Raw genomic sequence first — 18161 nt, 5'->3', positions numbered from 1 at the left:
AGAGTCACTTATGAAAATAGAATGCTTTGAAAGCCGAAAACCGTTACATATACTATTTCTGAAGTGGATTTAGAGGGGTGGGGGTGAATTACATTGCTGATACTCCCTGCAGCAATCATGAAGTACAAATTATCATTTATGCATTATTTAGTGTTGTCAAAAGTAAAACCACTACTTTTTCCTAATATTTTCTGTTTTGCAATGGAACAAATGAGACAAATGCCTGTCTAAACACACCCCACTGGATATAAGCTTTGGAGTAACAAATTGTCAGTCTGACTGTATAGGAAAATACTGAAGCTTGGAAAAAAACAAACAACACAAGCAGAATCAATACAGAAGAGATTTATAGCCCAATCTCATGAGGGTATTATGCTGCTGGAACTTCTGCTCCAACAGCACAAGGTCCTTTATGGCTGTTGCAAATTGTGAAATGCTGTTTTGCGCTCACAAGTGGTGAGCAGATGCAATGACATGTCAGCGGTCCATCCACATCCCCCCTGGTGTCAGCACAGGGGGTGGGTGAGGGGCAGGGATTGACCAGAACAGAGAGTACATGGGTGCAGGGAGGAGGGTGGACTGAGGCCAGGAAGGAGGTGATATCGGTAGCAATGGCGCCACCAGTATCCTATCCCCCTTCCCAGTCTTGACCCACCTTCCCTGGTCCACTCAGACTTTCAGAAGATAAATCACTGGAACAAGTCTGAGTAGACATCATGCAGACAGTACAGGCTTGGAAGTTTCTTACAGCAGAAGTTTCCCTTACCCAGAGGAGACTGCTGGGACCCCACCCCCGGCAGTATGCAGTGCATGCGCTCTAGTAGCACAGCTGCATTGGAGGGAGTGTATTTGATAGGATTAGGCTGTTGAAGATCCACTGAGTTAGTTTAACTTTTCCACAGAAAGCAACAGTTTTCTGAAATGCTTAACAATGGCTGGAGTCTGTCCTAAATATCTGATCATAATGTTTCATTTGAATGGACAGTTTTCTGCTAAAGCAAAACATGTAGTTCGAATAGCTCAGTATTGTTCATTTTGACTGGCATTGACCCTCCAAGACTGAAATGTCTTTCTCAACCCTTCTACACTACACTACTGTCCTTTCCTTTCTACTGTCTCTGTAGTTGTTTAGTGGGCATCAACATGGCTTCCAGAACTTCAAAATATCATTTGGAAAAAGTGAAATTTGCATTAACATACTATACAAAGAAAATAGCATTTGAAAGTCATACTTGATAACACCGAGTGGATCTACATCATCTTCCTCATCATCTTCCTCTTCTTCTTTCCCTATTCTCACATCTTGATTGTTCAATGGTTTAAACTGGGGAATTGCATCAGATGTCCTTTCTTCTTTGAAGAAATCTAAGACATCATTTTCTTCATCCTCCTCTTCCTTATCAGGAAGGTTTTTACTCTTCAAGTCAATGGCACTCGTGGATCTGGTTCCTGTGAAAAAAACATACAGTGCAAAATACAGTTGCTTTACAGTGCAATCCTATGCATCTGGTTTCAAAGAGATCAGGAAAACAGATCTTTTCTCTGAATAAACACCAAGATAAGCTTTACTTTTTCAGTTCAGACCCACTGATGACAATGTAAACGTCTCAAAATAAACTTTGCAGTGAAGGCTGACATGCAGAAAATTAAGTACCACAGAGTTTCAGCTCTGATGATTAGAGACTTCAGATTCTGACAAGGTAAGCAGATGTCTAGTCCTTGTCTATACAAGGCAAGAAACATAACACACTGCATTTAAATCTTACATACTCAACAAGAGCAGTTGCTCAGATCCAGCACTGGCAATCTCACCATAGCAGCAACTGTGTGTTTCAATGATTGTTAAACTGTGATCCTTGGTATCAGATAAAGAACTCAGCATTCTGACAAAGACAACTTGCTTTTTTTTTTTTTTTTTAAGTACTTAGGTCAGACATTTTCAAGCAGTGCACCATGGCAGTGCCGTGAATGGTCTGCAGGTGTGCCTCAGGAGGTAGGGGGAATGTCAGGTATTAATAGGGCCATTGGGGGATATGTTCCCCCCGCTAGAAGCATGGTGTGCCTTGTCAATTTTCACAAAGCTGAAGGTGTGCCTTGACAATTTTAGTACCTTGTCAGTGTGACATGAGAGGAACAAGATTGAAAATCGGTGACTTAGGTGGTACACCTAAGGGGCACTGATCAGGATTTCCAGAACTTCTAGAAGGGTTTCTATGCTCTGCACTTGGCTAGCCCACTCAGGGCCCAATCCTATCCAGTTTTCCAGTGGCGGTGCAGCTGTGCCAATGGGGTGTGCACTGCATCCTGTGGTGGGGACGCATAAACAGAGGCCTCCTCAACGTATGGGAACATTTGTTCCTTCATCTTGGGGCTGCATTGCTGTTGTACCGGTGCTGGAACATTGGATAGGATTGGGCCCTCAGGCAGCCAACAGTGGCAGTTGCCTCAGGCAGCCAATTAATAGGGGGTTCCTAATTCTGCCCACTTGCCTCCTATGCCTTTCTTCTACCACCCCCTAGATTGTAAAAGAGAAGGAGAGAGAGGAAGTGGAAGTGTGGGGGAAAGGAGAATGGTGGGTTAGAATTTTGAGACATACCAGCCAACTACTCTCCCACACTTCTCTTCTGCTCCATTGCCCTCTTCCTTTTCCAATCCAAGAAGTAGGAGGAGCAGAGAATGGGACATCACAAGATAAGAAAGGGCAGCATTTGGCACGCTGGCACAGGCCCCAGAGGTCTTGGGCCAACCCAGGCTGTGGATAGCATCCTTTTCAATCACACAACTAATAGACTTGGAATAAATTATGCAAATCTATAAAATACATGCATATTTGTTTGAACTGTGCAGAAGGTCACAAAAGTTTGCTCTTCTTGAACCAGAGCCTGGGTTACCTCAGGGGTCACCAAACCCCAGCCGGGGGGCCACATGTGGCCCACAGCAAGCCTCTATCTGGCCTGTGACCAGCCTCTGGTTCCTTGAGGGTCTCTGGCCCAGTTGACTAAACACGACTGGAGCTGTGGGGTGGGGGAATGGGAGTCTTTTAAGGTATGTGCTTTAGTTTTGTGATGTGTGTTGATGCTTGGAGAAATCTGAGAGATTTGAACCCATTCACTCATTCATTTGTTCATCTAAGTTTGATCTCCAACATATTTATTTACATTTTTTGAAAAAAAAATTTTGGCCCTTGACACTCTGCCAGGAGATCCCGGGTTACATTAATGTAGAAGTCTGTATTTTTTTTTAATTCAGATCATCTCTCATATTAATATCTAACAGTTTTTTTTTATCCCTTTTAAAGAACATGGCATATTTCAGTTAAGGGCAATGTTTTACAAGCAAATCTGACCTCTATATCACAGAGTACTACAGATTGCTAGACTCCAATACAGGGTTTGAAGAAGAAAAACAAGTAATGTGTTTTGTCCATCGGGTTTTCAGAGGCACTGGGGCATGGGAATGGAGCTCAAAGAATACAGAAAGAACACTGCTCATTCCGCAAACGGTTTGAGTCATTGGCTTTGGAGAAATTACCCAGAAATTCCAGTAACTCGGGACTTGTTGCTAGATCTGCATCCTTGGAAATGGCTCTCATAATCTCATTGAAGACAGCTCTTCGTTCTCGAATATCACAGTCTCCAACAAACAGCACTTTCCTTGGCAATGGTGGCAGAGATGCTTGTGGATAATGGGCCATTAGTTTTTGATAAAACTCTTCAATCTCACTATACTTTTTGGAGACCTAAGACAACATGGGCAAAATATATTTTTGTATTAAAAGACAGGCATGAGAAAAGCTGTAAAGGAGCAGATAATTCCTTCTGAGTCTGAAGTAAAAGTACTCGGTATTACAAGTATTGCCTTGTCATATTGTCCTGTTTCTCTACACATTACAGATACTCCCAGTGTGGCCCAGAAAATAAAGAGCTAGATCAGGGGTGTCAAACATAAGGCCCACTGTCTGGATGTGGCCCCTAGAAGCTCTTTATCAGCCCCCATGAAGATTGGGTTCTCCCAGCACTGCCATCAGCCCTGAAATGATGCCTTGGCAAAAGTGGCCCTACACTAGGAGAGCCCAATTATCACACAGGCTACCCTTTCAGCAGCGCCACTTCTGCTGAGAAAAGAACATAAGAAGAGCCCTGCTGGATCAGGTCAAAGGCCACACATAATAATTGTGCTCTTAAGTACCACCTTTTCAGTAGCCCCACTTTTGCCAGGATGCTGGGACAGAGAGACAGAAGGAGGTCTCAAAAGGCAAAGACCAGTACTAGGAAAGGAGAAGACCAAGAGGGAGAAGAGAGACACTGCCAAGGTGCTGGGAGAGCCCTATTATCATGCAGTCTACCCTTTCAGCTGTGCCCTTTCTGCTGAGCCATCACTTCACAGAGCATGTCTCGGCTGCTGAACTGTGAAGTGATGTCTCAGCAAAAGCAACACTGCTAAAAGAGCAGCCCACATGATGACTGGGCTCTCCCATATCTTGAAAATATAATCAAGACTTGCAAATTTTCTCTTCTGCCATCTGCAGTTAGTGAATTCCTAGGTGAGAACAAAGTGCTTGTTTCCGCTTAATGACATCACTTCCTGGTGAAAGACATCATTTTTGGCACTCAGTAGGAGCCATGAAAGCTATTTGACCAGCTGTATGAAATTAGTTTGACACCCCTGAGCTAGATTCTTCTGCTTACTCTCCCATTCCAGCATGACAATGCAGCTTGAGAGACTTAACATTCCAATTCAAAATCGCTGCTCAGCTATGAAACATATTGAGTGGCTTTGGACAAGTCATAAGAATTTAAGAAAAGTCTTTCTAGATCCAACCAAAATCCAGAATCCTGTTTCCAAAGGCAACTATCCAGGTGCTTCAGGGAAGCCCACAAATTAAAAATGAATGCAACCAACTTCCCTGTTGATTATCCCAAATATCTGAGACTCAGAAATACACAAGCATGAGAGGGAATAGTCTGAGAAACTAATCCACAATATAATTGAAAGAAAATGATTGCAAATGGTCATCGACATAAAGAAACTTTCTGTGAAGTTACACAGGACAATCGGCCACCTGCTCAAAAGTTGATACAAACACAATGCTATTCCTTGAGTAAACCAAAAAAACAATGCCATAAACCAGTGGTTATCAAACTGGTGGGTCATGACCCACCAGGAGAACCAGAAAAGAGCCATTCCCTTTTTAAGGAGTATGGCCCATAAATCAGCAGCAACGCAATCACCAGGATACTCACAAGAATATTATATTTACAAAATCTTACCTTGTATTAGCGTGCAGCTTCACCAGAAAACAAATACACTCACACATTTTAGTAACCCCACCAGCAGTTAAGAGGTGTCAACCTGGTTCAAATATCCACAAATCTTTATTTTAAATGCTGCATAACATTCAATTTGTACATCACCTTTCACAAAATTCACAGAATGAAAACATTCCTCAATACTGTATTATAGTCTTCTCACATTATGGAATAGATTTATATAACATGTTGAAATCTATTGAATGCTGACAGGAACACACAGTATAATAGGTAATGAGTGCCAACTCTTATGTCTGCAGCACAAAAACATTCCTACGAAACACCTCCATGCCTACACAATATGCCATTTAAATGGTGTTTGAGTGCCCTCTGTTGGAACCATCTAATACGTGCAAGTGAAAACACTGAGAATGTTTTAATTTTCGGAATTTTTCTAAAAACGAGTGCCATGAAATTAAAATGGAAAAACATTTCTAGCTATAGTAACCACTGAGTCCAAATTCATAAGATATTTATGCATCTGATTGACATCTTTCAGATCTAAACATCTAGGCTAGTGTATTCACCTGCAAAATCAGAGCATAGTGATACTGCAGCATAATATGTTGGGACTGTCATCAATGCAATAATTGCCTAAGGCCCCAATCCTATCTGGGATTGGTAGGATTCCAATCCTACCAATCCACTGTAACCAGCACTGAAGCAGCCCCCACCACTGACTTATCAGCAGCAGGGGCTCCAGGCAGCCCCATGCCACGTGGCTGGCGCTGCCTGCCATTCTTGAAAGTGGCCCAGTCACACACTCTATGTATCATGTTTTGTGACATCATAGGTCAGCACGAATGCAGCCTGATCATTTGATTGGGCTGTAAGAATTGGTTTTCTGAGTTTTAGGGTCTTTCAGTACAACTAGAAAAAGCATGCTGGAAGGTATTTTATCTTTTTAGTGGGGGGGAAAAAAATCAATATCTGACTTAACATTTTATCTTCATGTTACAGATACAAAATGACCATCATGTTGCTCTTCACATCCTGCCTGCCCCCTTTTAATGCTGGATGGGTTTCCTCTTTCAGATGCAGCCTTTCAGGTTGCAGAGGCCACTCCAGACAGTTCTCTGATTCCAAGGCTAACTTTTCAGGGAAGCTCAAGGGATTACTGTGGAAAGGGAGTCTGAAAATTCCTGGTACACACATGTAACCCTGAGTCTCCTTACCCACTCCCTACATTCCACTGAAAGCAGGGAGGATTTCTGGAGAAGAGGGCTGGTGACTGCATATGGTTCAGAGCCAAGAGAGGGACAGAAGGACCCGGAGTGCAGGACCCTAAGACTGATTGCCCCAATCAGGTCCCACGCATGAGGGCCCCCCACTAGGGTGGCAAGCGGATTGCCCACTGCCATAGTCGGCACCTTACTTGTCAGCCAACGTTTATAAGGGCAGCACGGCAAGCAAAGCTTCACCGCTGGTTGGCCCTCCCCACCCACTCCTGTGTCCATTTGTCCCCCAATGCCCCCCCGAAGCAGTTGGCAGTGACATGACAACGTCACCGCCACCTGCTTCTGGGTTACATGCTTCATGGCAGGCACCATCAGCTCTGGCACATTTGTTGCTTGCCCAGTAAGTAGGGGAGTCCTGTTGGGGGGGGGGGGTAGGGCCCGTGAAACACTGTTGGCAAAAACACACATGCACGCACCAAGGGAACGAGAGAAGTTGAGTATACACATACACAATGTGTATGTGGGCATGAATGCAAGGAAATGAAAGTGAAAAATATATACTGCAGAAGACAAGGAAGACAGAAGAAAAAACTTCTCTTGAGGCCCAGCCTCTCTTTCTGCTTTGTGATTTCTTTATGGGTCTTCGCTTGTACTTTAATGTTGACACAACCTGAGCTGCCTCAGATTCATTTTGGTCATGTGCTTATTTTCACTGAAAAAAATGGCTTCGTCAGAAAAACAACAGTTTAAGTCAGTGTTATTCAAACTGTGCGGCATGGCTCTTTAGGGCGGCACCAGGAACTCAAAGGGGAGGCGAGGGATGTCCTCTCGCAGCGATACAGTCACACCCCTGGGCAGAATACGAGTCTTCTGCCCCTCATCTGCACTTTTTTTTTTTTAAAGCAGAAGAAACAGGAGTTGCTCCGCTGCAAGAGTGGCTGCTGCTGTCCGCCCTCTTCCAAGCATGCTGGGCTTGCAGTCCTTAACCCTCGCTGATCCTTGTCTGGTTGGTTCCTAGTTCCCAGCCTGGGATCGCTTCTCATCAAAGTGAAATCTCTCTTTTCAACCCCCTCCCTCTTCCACTCCCCCCTTTCGATCTCCAAACCTTCCCGCTTTCCTCCCCCTCCCCTTAAAGTTGTTTCCATGCAGTTGCCAAAGGGGGGGGGGAGAGAGAGAAGCACACACTTTACTTGGCCAGGAGCAGAAAAGGGGTACTGTTTTTAAAGTGATTTATTAATCTCGTTGTTTGACTGAAGAGAAAAGGCTGTATTTTTAAAGTGATGAATCTTGCTATTTGAAGGGAATACTTATCAGCCATTGATGAAGTGATTGCCAGCCCAATCCTATCCACACTTTCCAGGGAGTAAGCCCCATTGACTCTAATGGGACTTACTTCTGAGTAGGCATGCATAGGCTTGAGCTGTATGTCTCCTAGTATAGGAGACAAATCAGCTTCCTAACCAAACCCTTATCAGCTCTGATATATTTTCATGGTCTATTTTTGTTTTCCCCACCAGCCGCTGGAAAAATTTAATTTCATTAAATTAATAAAGGGTTCAATCCTATCCAAGGAAAATGGGAGAAATGACTAGTTGGATTGGGGTCCACAGGGGTGTGTGTGTAATGTTGGTCAGACTGGTTGTTCACAAAGTTCATTTGTAAGCATACCAATAGAATTGTTTTATCAAAGTTTTAAAAAATGAGTCCTCCTAGACCAGACAAAATCTACCTACTCCAGCATCCTGTCACCAACAGTGATCAGCAGCTGATCATTTATAAAGCATGTATATTGCTGTGTATTAATAATATATTTTTAAGATGTTCATTTAATTAATGATATGGTGAATATAATTAATATTAATATAGTTAATATATATTTAATATTATATTATTATAAATATAATATTATATTTAATATAGTTGATATTTCTGGCCACTTCCTGTTTAATGATGTCACTTCCAGCCCTCAGGAACATGATGGGGAGTCATGGCCAACAGCCACAGGGGTCAAGGGAGCCACTGGCTGGAAAAGTTTGAGTACCACTGGTTTAACGTGAAAAAATCAAAAGGGATATTTTGATGGTGCTGTAATAAATGTTTCCAAACAGGGTGGGTGGCCAGTGAGAGGGAGCTGCTCAAACCAGTTTGAAAAAGCCTTGGACAAAACACAGTCAGGGTGCATCTAAACAGGTTTTCACTATAAAACTATTATGTATGTTCTTAAAGAAATAACACATATCTTAGAGAAAAGAGCGGGGGGTGGGAACAATTTGTTTCTTCCTTTACAAAAACCTACAAGAATCTCTCCACCCAAAACTCAGTCATTAAGATTAGTTGCAAGTGGCTGAACTATTTAAGGTATTTGACCATGTCAGTGTTTGGGTGACCCCCAAATACTTCAGTGGATAAAAATACAATTCCAATTGAAAACTGGAATGCTTTCCTTCATATCTCCGTGGAAAGGGGTAAAAGTACAAAGGAACCAGGATATCTAATAAGGAACCAGGACTAACGTCACTGCAATATAGTAAGTAAAGCTTAAAGAGAAAGACAAAAGCTGAAGAATACAACTCAGGCATTACTCAGCAGAAAAACAAGGACAATTCATAACCATAGAAACTATGGCACTAAGTGGTGATTTGCACGCATGCCTGATCCTTCTCGCATTACTGATATCTCACAGATCCTTCTGGCATTACTGATTTCTATAAAAGTTTATGTCCCATCTCTCCTCTTCAACACGATGACATATATCTTAAAACAACCAGTAAAATCAAAGCATATACTATACACAACTAAACTAAACCAAACAGCAAAAACAACAGAGAGAGCATGAACCATTAAACTAAAACACACAGCAGAGACCACTAGAACAATTTTGCTAGGCTCGACAAAACAAAGCAAAAATCAGTGATCTGACAGAGCAAGAAGTGGCTAAGCCTCTTGTGGCAGACAGTTTCACAAGCTGGGTGCCAAAGAAGAAAAGCCCTTATGCATCCCTGCCAACTGAACCTCTGTGACAACACCCACAAGTGGGCCTCTGTCAGTGATCTCAAGGAGTTTAGAGTACATTACATCAAAATATAATGCTTTTCCATAGCATCAGTTCACACAATTAGCTGAGAGTTTTCAAGAGAGGAGAAATCAAAGTTTCTGCCCATACCTGTAAATCAATACTTCTCTACATCTGATGACTGACAGCTGAATGTGTGAATAGACTTCACTTTTACAGAGTTATTTTTGATGCAATATGTAGTTATTGCAAGTTCTGTCCATGGTAGTGTATCTCAAATGGCCTATTCATACATGAAAGTCATCAGGTACTGGAAATGAATACACAAAGTGGTCCACTGAAATAAATTTGCCAATGGAGCTTATGCTTCTCATCACTTGCATACTAGAGGTCCAGAACTTTATATATCTTCTAAAATACAGCCATTTCCATTTTCTATTACAGCAAAAGAACTCTTTCTTCTACAAACAGGAAAACTGTGTGACAGTTTTATATGTACAGCAAGTATCTTCCTTTTTCTGTTCTGTATAAGCACCTTATTTAAGGAGCACACAATATAAATGAACATGTTTTAACAAAATAGTAACAGGAGCCTGGTAAGGGACAAACAATTTTAAGTGCCTAGGATTTTTAGCATGGAAGTTCAATTTAGTTCTAGATGGCAACCATTGCATTGGTCATAGTGAATAACAGACACAAAACACCTAAGGCAGTGATATTCAAGTGGTATGCTACAGCAAACTGGTGTGCCACGAAAGGTCCACAGGTATGCTGCAGGACTTTGGAGCACAGTGGTTGAAAATAGCTGAAAAAAGCCTTCCAAAAAAGGATCTGTTTCTAGTGCAGCAGTCCATAGTAATGAATTGTCAGAGCCGAGGGAGGAATAGGGACAGGCAATGTATTACAACAGACAGTTGCCACAGAACCCAGAAGAATCTTCCAGAAGTGACATCACAACATGTGAAGACCACAGAAATCAGCGTGCCATGAGAAGAAAAATGCTGAAAATTGTTGACCTAAGGTGACTCTTTTTTTAATCAGACCAGTTTCTGTCAGTGAAATGGGATACTGTCCAGCTACCAAGTTACAAAGAACAATCAGAATAGAATCATAATGTCTTCCCAGTCCATAAAAACAATTCGAACTCAGGCCTCATTCTCATTGAGGTAAGGCCTGCAGCTGGACTGTATCACTTCAGCCTGGAAGTGGGGACTCTCACAACTGAATAACTCCTCCATGCCAAGAAATTACCTCCTAACTATCTCCCTGACATGCCAGTTTTCCACGTTGATATCATTGTTTTGGACAGAAAAGCATGCAATTATGTAAGCCTGTATCAGCAGTCTGAAGTGATACTGCACTCCTTAGTGAGAACTACACCACAAGACATAATGCCTTAGAGGCAGGTGCATGCTCACCTACGTGCATGCATTGCACAGATATGGACCAGAATGGAGGTTTTAAAATGCAACATCTGTATAGGCCCTCCAAGCACCTGGAAAGGATTTTTGGGTGGCACTGTAGGCCTGAGTGTAGATATACTTTAGTTCATCTACATCACACCGTGGTCTATACACTGGCCAGCCTGGCCCCTGATTACAGGCCAGAAAACCATGACAACAACATAGATGGCATTATCCCCCCCCCCTCTCTCTGTGTCTCTCTCATGTGCACAACAATTGTTAAAAGATTGATTACCATGAACTGAATGATGTCATCTGGTTTGTGTTTTGCCGATTTGAATGCAGCCAGCTGGGTAACAATGACAATATTATATTCCACATGGCCAGACATCATTTTCCCTCGGATTTCCTGGTACTCTGGAACTGACAGATCAATCCCTGTGTGGACATTTTGAACAGGTCTGCAAATGTAAAATGGAGAGAGTTCAGTTCAAGCCTGGACAGCAATCAGCAGATCATGACCTTGACATCAGCTTGTGACCCACAGGATGCCACATTTGAACCTGTACATTGAAGACCAGATACTGGAATCAAGGAAATAACAACAGGGAGCTGTGCTGAACAAGGCTGGTATGATAATCGAAAATGTTTAGAAATGAAAAATCAGAGATACTTTCACATGGGGGAAATTGGGCTCTGTTTTCCACAGTAATTTAAAACTTTATGATTTCTGCAATTGTGTTAAGGTTGCTTTTCATATGCAAGAGAATGTCATTTTTTCCATGTGTTCATGTACTTGGGAACACAAGGAGAAATGTATTCAGCAACTGAAAATTTTTCCTTGATTGCACCTGCACATCAGGAAAACCATCACCTGGATTACTTCTTTGCATGTAGCTGTCAGAAAACACAAAAGTCATTTAAACATTGACCACCCTAGGGGTCCAATTCTATCCAATTTTCCAGCACGATGCACCCACAATGCAGCTCCAAGGTAAGGGAACAAATGCTTCCTTATGTTGAGAAGGCTTCCATGATTCTTCCCACCCCCCCCCCCCCACAGGATGCAGTGCACACCCTGTGCTAAGTGCTAAGACACCGCTGCATCAATGCTGGAGAGTGGGATAGGATTCAGCCCTTAGTTTTGCAGTACATTTCTTGCCCTTGGGAGTACTTTCCTGCTGCCTGCCCCTCCCATGGGATTTTCTTTTACTTCCTCCTCAACTTCTGCTGCTTCCATCCCTCCCTCAAGCTGGGGGTGCAGCTCATTCTATGCTCCATCTTCCCAGTTTGTGCTATTTCTGATGCTAAAGAGCTGTTAAAGCACTGGTCCCAAACCTGTGGTCCACAAGACCCTGAGAACTGGTCTGCAAGATCTCAGGAAAAAACAATTGCCTTCAGTCATTTCCAGTGTCTCGCCAAGCAAGCACTACCCCACTGACCCGCAGAGAGTGCGGAGAACTGACCACTCACAGCCGCAGCCAGTATTGAAGTGTCAGCTGTGGCTGTGGGGAGTCCATTCTCCACCCTCTCTGGTAGTCTGTGGGGGAGTGCTTGCTCGGGAGACAATTCCCCATGGACTACCAGAGAAGAAGGAGAAGAAAATCATGCATAGCCACAGCTGGCAACAAAAGCAGTAACCCACAAATCTGGACAAATAATAAATCTAATCTCTAATAAATCTCCTCTAATTATCACAAATTTAATTATACTTTTTGTGTGCATGGGAGGGGGGTTCATGTGGTACATGACGATTCCAATTTTTGCTTCAGTGGTCTGAAGGCTCCTAAATGTTGGGAACAACTGTAGTTAAAGACATAGGAGGCCTGCCAGGAAAAGTTGGCAACAGAATGTCAGGCGGACTGGATAAATGCACCTCTCACAATTTGTTTCTTTTGTGTCTCCTGCCATAACACCACATGCAAGGATACTACAACCAACCCATTAGCAAAACTACCAGACTTCTAGCAATTCTATAATGCAGTGGTTCTCATACTTGGGACCAGATCCTCCAGAAGTGATGTCATGATTGGAAGTGACATCATCAAGCAGGAAGAGTTTTAATAATCCTAGGCTGCAGTCCTACCCACACTTACCCCGGAGTAAGTTCCATTGGCTATCATTGTTAAAAGAATATACATAGTAGCCTGTTAAAAGTACAGATCTGTCACATTTCCCCAAATGCAGTCACATACCAGGGTAGCATCAAGTCTAATATATTAAAAATAAAATACTGAAATGAATGGAGACCCACCTGAAATTGGCTTGCAACCTACCTAGTGGGTCCCGACCCACAGTTTGAGAAACACTGCAAATGCTTATTAAAAATTTGCTACAGTGCTATTTAGGAAGTAGCGCATACTGGTCAGACCAACATTGCTAAGAATAGGGTCATCTTTTCAGAGAGGAATGGAGAATTGTGGACAGAGAAATGCAGCATTTTGGGGAAAGGACAGGATGGAAAGGGAAGGGTGGGATGGGGTTGCCAAAGATCAGGGCAATGGGGAAACTGTCCCCACTCCACAGGAGATGCTTGGGGAAGACATAAGTGTCCCTGTTGGGCAGAGAAGACCCACAGAAACACCCCAGACTGAGGTCCCCAGTGGTGAACAGACCACTGTTGCAAAGACCCACAAAAACACCCCAGTGGTGAGCAGAGCTCACAAGGACGCATAGTGACAGTGTCACCTAGTGGTGAAAGCAGCCCCAAGAGAGGCATCCACGGTGAAAGTCGGGAGGAAACAGGAAGCCTCACAGCGGTGGAGGGTCAGGCTGCAGCGGGGAAGTCCTCCCCAGGACGAGGCCCTCCTTTGCAGAGACCCACCAGCTCCCCCAGAGGGGAAGGAAGCGCAACAAACGCCCGGGGAATCCCGCTGCTGAGCGCTAAGCCCGGAGAGGCTCGTGCCAGCTGCGCCACAGTCCCGGGCGAGGCAGCCTCGCAGAGAGAGCAGAGGCGGCCGCTGCGGAGATCGCCTCCTCCATACCTGGTGGTGACCAGCGCTGCAGGCCCCGGGCTGCGCTGCATGCCGCCGAGCCGTCGGTGCAGGGGAAGCGCCCGCTGTGCTGCTCCCAGGAAAGGCGCAGCTACTGTTGCAAGGCCGGGGCGGAGATCCAGGCCGAGTGTCACGAGATCCCGTGCGCCCATCCCCTGTTTGCTTTCTAATTAAAAGTTCGATTTTTAAAAATTTGCCCCGTAGTCGGCAGGATTCGAACCTGCGCGGGGAGACCCCAACGGATTTCTAGTCCATCGCCTTAACCACTCGGCCACGACTACTCCTAGTGGCTGTTGCTGTCTGAGCAAGGCTTTTTGAACTCCTCTTTAGCAGTCTCATGTCTTGCATCATAGTCAGGGTGGTGGGTGTGTGTATTATACAACATCTTGAAGAATTTAAAAGGAAACACTTTTTGCCCAGAAGGGATACAATGTTTCCAGCGAGGTAGCCATGAAATGCAGGTCACATAGTAAGTTGAGGTTGTTTTTAATTTTAAAAAAATTTAAATGTCATTTAGGGCACAATCCTAACCAGGTCTACTTAGAAGTAAGCCCTATTTTGGGGCTTACTCTCAGGAAAGTGTGGTTAGGATTGCAGCCTTATTGCTTTAAATCAGTGCTGACTTTCTGTAATAAACACTATCCTTGATCTTTTTATTATAGAACTAATTTATGCTGTACAACACAATTTATACTTCTACAGTAGATCTGTGTTGGCAACCTTCAGTCTCGAAAGACTATGGTATCACGCTCTGAAAGGTGGTTCTGGAACAGTGTCTAGTGTGGCTGAAAAGGCCAATTCGGGAGTGACATACAGTATACAGTATACAGAGAATACAGTAGATCAGTGTTTCTCAAACTGTGGATCAGGACCTACTAGGTGGGTCACAAGCCAATATCAGGTGGGTCACGAAGCACCTAGATCAGTCGCCATTGAAATTACAGAGCTGAAAATACAGGGTGCAGAGCTGCTGAGCAGGGTGGGCTACCAGTGGGAGAGAGGCATTTGTCCTGAAGATGGGAAGATGTTCTCCAACCAAACAGCCCTTCCCTCTTTCCAGTGTCCCATGGATGTGTTCTGCGTTGACTTCTGAGCTGGAATGTTTGAATTCCAAACTACATAAAATAACAGCACAAGCATGCTTGTAATGGGACCTTTGGCTGATAGCGGCTCAGATTTGAAGCCTAAATTGATGATGTCACTTCCAGGTTAATGACATCACTTCTGGTGGGTCCAACAGATTGTCATTCTAGAAAGTGAGTCCCTGTGCTGAAAGGTTTGCAAACCACCACAGTAGATGCAGGCAGCAATTGTTCTTGGTGTTTGCTATTATTGCACCCTCATCACACTTGTTCTATGAGTACTGTAATGTGCTCATGGGGAAAGGGTCACAAATCCCAAACCTTTTGCAATATTCCAGAGTCTGATCTCTATTCCAAACTTACTTGAAAGAAATGCATGTTTAAGATTGCTCCTTTGGCTGTAATCTGCTCATCCAATTACTTCTGCATAACCCTAATGAACTCCACAGGGTTGCTCCCAAGGAAGTGGTTTGTGGATTGCAGATTGAACGGTGTGGATGTGGCCAGCCACAGAACTCCTGGCCTCTAGTTGCAGCAGCAGCTGAGAGTAGCTGCAATCCTAGGCATGCTTACTTGGCCGCATGTCCCGCTGCGTTGGTACATATTCACTCTCAGATAAGTGTCATAGGGTTGCATTGTTACTTCAGTGGGACTTTTCCCACCAAAAAGAACTGAATCAGACTGCATGATTGTCAGTAGAGTGGGTGTGGGCCCCATTTGGACATAGCAGGCTGGCAGGCAGAGGGTGATGCTCCACCAAGTGACTGGCTGGTGGCATGTGCAACTCCGTTTGCCAGCTGGGTGGAGGAGCACATGTCCCCACTGAGCAGCTGTTTGGCAGGACGTATGACTCACCTAAGCAAGTAGGTGAGTGGGTGACTGTGCCAATCCCCCAGACAAGTATTGCAGAGCTGATATTCTAGCTAGCAAGTAACCTGATGTGTATGATATTCCCAGAGACCCTACCCAGGGTTGCATTACAGGAGGAGAGCCTCCACATAGGGAACATAGGGGCCAAGGCCAAAAAAAGAAGAGGTGAAGTTAACTCAGGGAGGACGGTCAACCCCTCCCCTTTTCTGTTTTGCCTACTATTTGGACCCAAATAAAGGAGGGCAAAGCCTCAACTGTTTCAAGTCTGATATGTTGGTAAACTTCCCAAGCACCCTGAAAGTTGCTCCCCCCCCCCACTCTATAGGAGGAGGAAGTAGAGATGACAGTGGCTTTGTGCTGACCTGATCCAGGGGAGTGGGGGAGGAACTCTGTGCTGGGCAGTGAAAATGTGAGAAGCGCAAAATTCAGCAAATTCAGCAAATCAGCATATCCTTCTTTGACAATCCAAATTTGGACCCTTTTACAAGTTACACCGCCCATGGGTTCTTACTGAAAAAAATTCCAAACTGAGCAGTCCACATTTTGCTCCCATGCAGTACAAACATATGGAGAGCTTACATGTCAGGAAACAAACACTAATGCTTTTGACAGTTGCAAAATAGAAGAATGCTTTAAAAGCCATCTGAGGTTTTTAAGGCTATAGATGTCTTACAGTCCCACTGAGGATTTTAAAAACAATTTCTGAACTATATTTTGCCACAACCATTGTCTGGATTACCAGGGACAGGACACACTCTGTATTCTAGTTCCAGAGTGAACTGGTTTCACCATATTTCATCCATCTTTTACTAATCTTCAGATGGCACAGAACAACATTATGTGAAAACCTGTGGCAATCAGGAAGCCAGCTTGTTAAGAAACCAGTGCACCTCCACCCTCCTCTTTATTCCACAATGTGAGGTGATTCTTCACTTGTTGTATGTGTGAATGAAACAGAGCAGAAGGAAAAGAGAAGGTATGTCTTCCAGCCAATATGATTTACATTTGCATGGCAGAACTTTTTACGCAAAAACATCTAGGACCTTGAACAGTGAAGGCACCATTAAAGGTGTATATCCATGGTTCCCAAACTGGTCGGTCGCAACCTGATTTTTGGTATGTCCCATAAGCAACTGAGAAGAGCCTCCAGTGAAAACACAGGTGATGCAAGAATCAGATAACTACTCGCCTCAAACCCTGAGACTTTCCAAAAATCAGAATTGCTCTGCAAAGAACTCCTGCAGTTTGCAAGTATGTGTAAATACAGGAAGATAAATGTTGGAGCATCTTTTTTCTGGTTATTATTATGTGTAAATAAGTAAAAATATTATTTCTTTCTAGATTTTTTTAAAGTCTTATAAAATCTAGGTGGGTCCTGAAAGAGTATCCTTTTAAAAAGTGGGTTCCAGAACAAAAAGTTTAGGAACTACTGGTGGATATTATTTGTTACTTTTTTTCTTTTTGCCTTGGAGGAACATTCTGTTCTTCCTTCCAGTGGTGAGGGGTCCCATTCAAGAGAAAAGAGATTGGCTGTCACTTGGAATAATACATTCTGGTATCCAAGCAGGGCATGGGGCAGATCCCAAAGCCGGTTTGCAGGAGGGACCCTGCCGTTTCTGGCAAGTCTGAGGTTGAAGCTCATTGCAAAAGCTTTCTGCCTAGGACACTTAATTATTGCTTAATTATTCAATGATGGCTGAAGGCAAACTGGCCCCAAAGTAAGAAAAAAAAAATCTGAACTTCTGCTGAGTTAGGCTATTGATCCATCCAGCTCAGCGTTGCCTACAGTGGCTGGTTTTGCTTCTTGTGAGTTTTAGATGAGGGTTTTGCCTCATCCTACCCACAGAAAGCAGTGGTTGAAGCTGGAGTTTTCTGTGCGCAAAGCAAGGCTTCTGCTCTTCCCCCAAGGGCATTGGCAACTACAAAATGCCAGGCAATGTTTCTATAATGCAAAAATATGCCTTAATGTTGGAACCTGCATTATTACTCAGGTAGCGGGACAGCCTTGTGCAGATGCAGGAAGTAGGAAAGCAAACAAAGCAGCTGTATCAAACACCAGAATGACCCCACTTGCTTGGGAGTAAAATTCTATTTATTTCCAATAATTTTTCTTTCAAGTGGATATGCTTTGGGAGGGTCAAGGTCAAAGTGTCTCTCATGAAAGCTGCCTCTGTCTTGGAAAGGATCTATCATCTACCTCTGGATGACAGTTACCAAACCCAGATGTGAACCTGCGGCAGATTTTTATATCAGACCTTGTTTGCTGAATTGCTGGATTTCAAGTCTGCTGTTTTATAATGTGGTAAGGCTATT

At 43.7% G+C, this 18161-nt stretch overlaps 1 protein-coding gene and 1 non-coding gene across 2 annotated transcripts in view; both read right to left on the bottom strand.

Annotated features, from left to right (window-relative positions):
* The window catches only part of HS1BP3 (HCLS1 binding protein 3), a 43496-nt gene extending 29485 nt beyond the window's left edge, over positions 1–14011 (bottom strand). The window contains exons 1-4 of the mRNA XM_066611718.1: positions 13888–14011; positions 11199–11364; positions 3532–3739; positions 1233–1449 (exon numbers count right to left, since the gene is read on the bottom strand). Of these exons, the coding sequence (XP_066467815.1) occupies positions 1233–1449; positions 3532–3739; positions 11199–11364; positions 13888–13928 (632 nt within the window). The 5' untranslated portion in view covers positions 13929–14011. The remainder of the gene's footprint in view (positions 1–1232; positions 1450–3531; positions 3740–11198; positions 11365–13887) is intronic.
* An 84-nt stretch (positions 14012–14095) lies between these two features.
* On the bottom strand, positions 14096–14177 carry TRNAS-AGA (transfer RNA serine (anticodon AGA)). The gene has a single exon. It is a non-coding gene; the product is annotated as a tRNA-Ser (tRNA).
* Positions 14178–18161: the final 3984 nt, after the last annotated feature.

The sequence above is a fragment of the Tiliqua scincoides genome, chromosome 1 (genome assembly GCF_035046505.1).
Source record: "Tiliqua scincoides isolate rTilSci1 chromosome 1, rTilSci1.hap2, whole genome shotgun sequence".
NCBI lineage: Eukaryota > Metazoa > Chordata > Lepidosauria > Squamata > Scincidae > Tiliqua > Tiliqua scincoides.
Note: the sequence above shows the minus strand (reverse complement) of the source record. Positions and strands in the feature narration are given on the sequence as shown.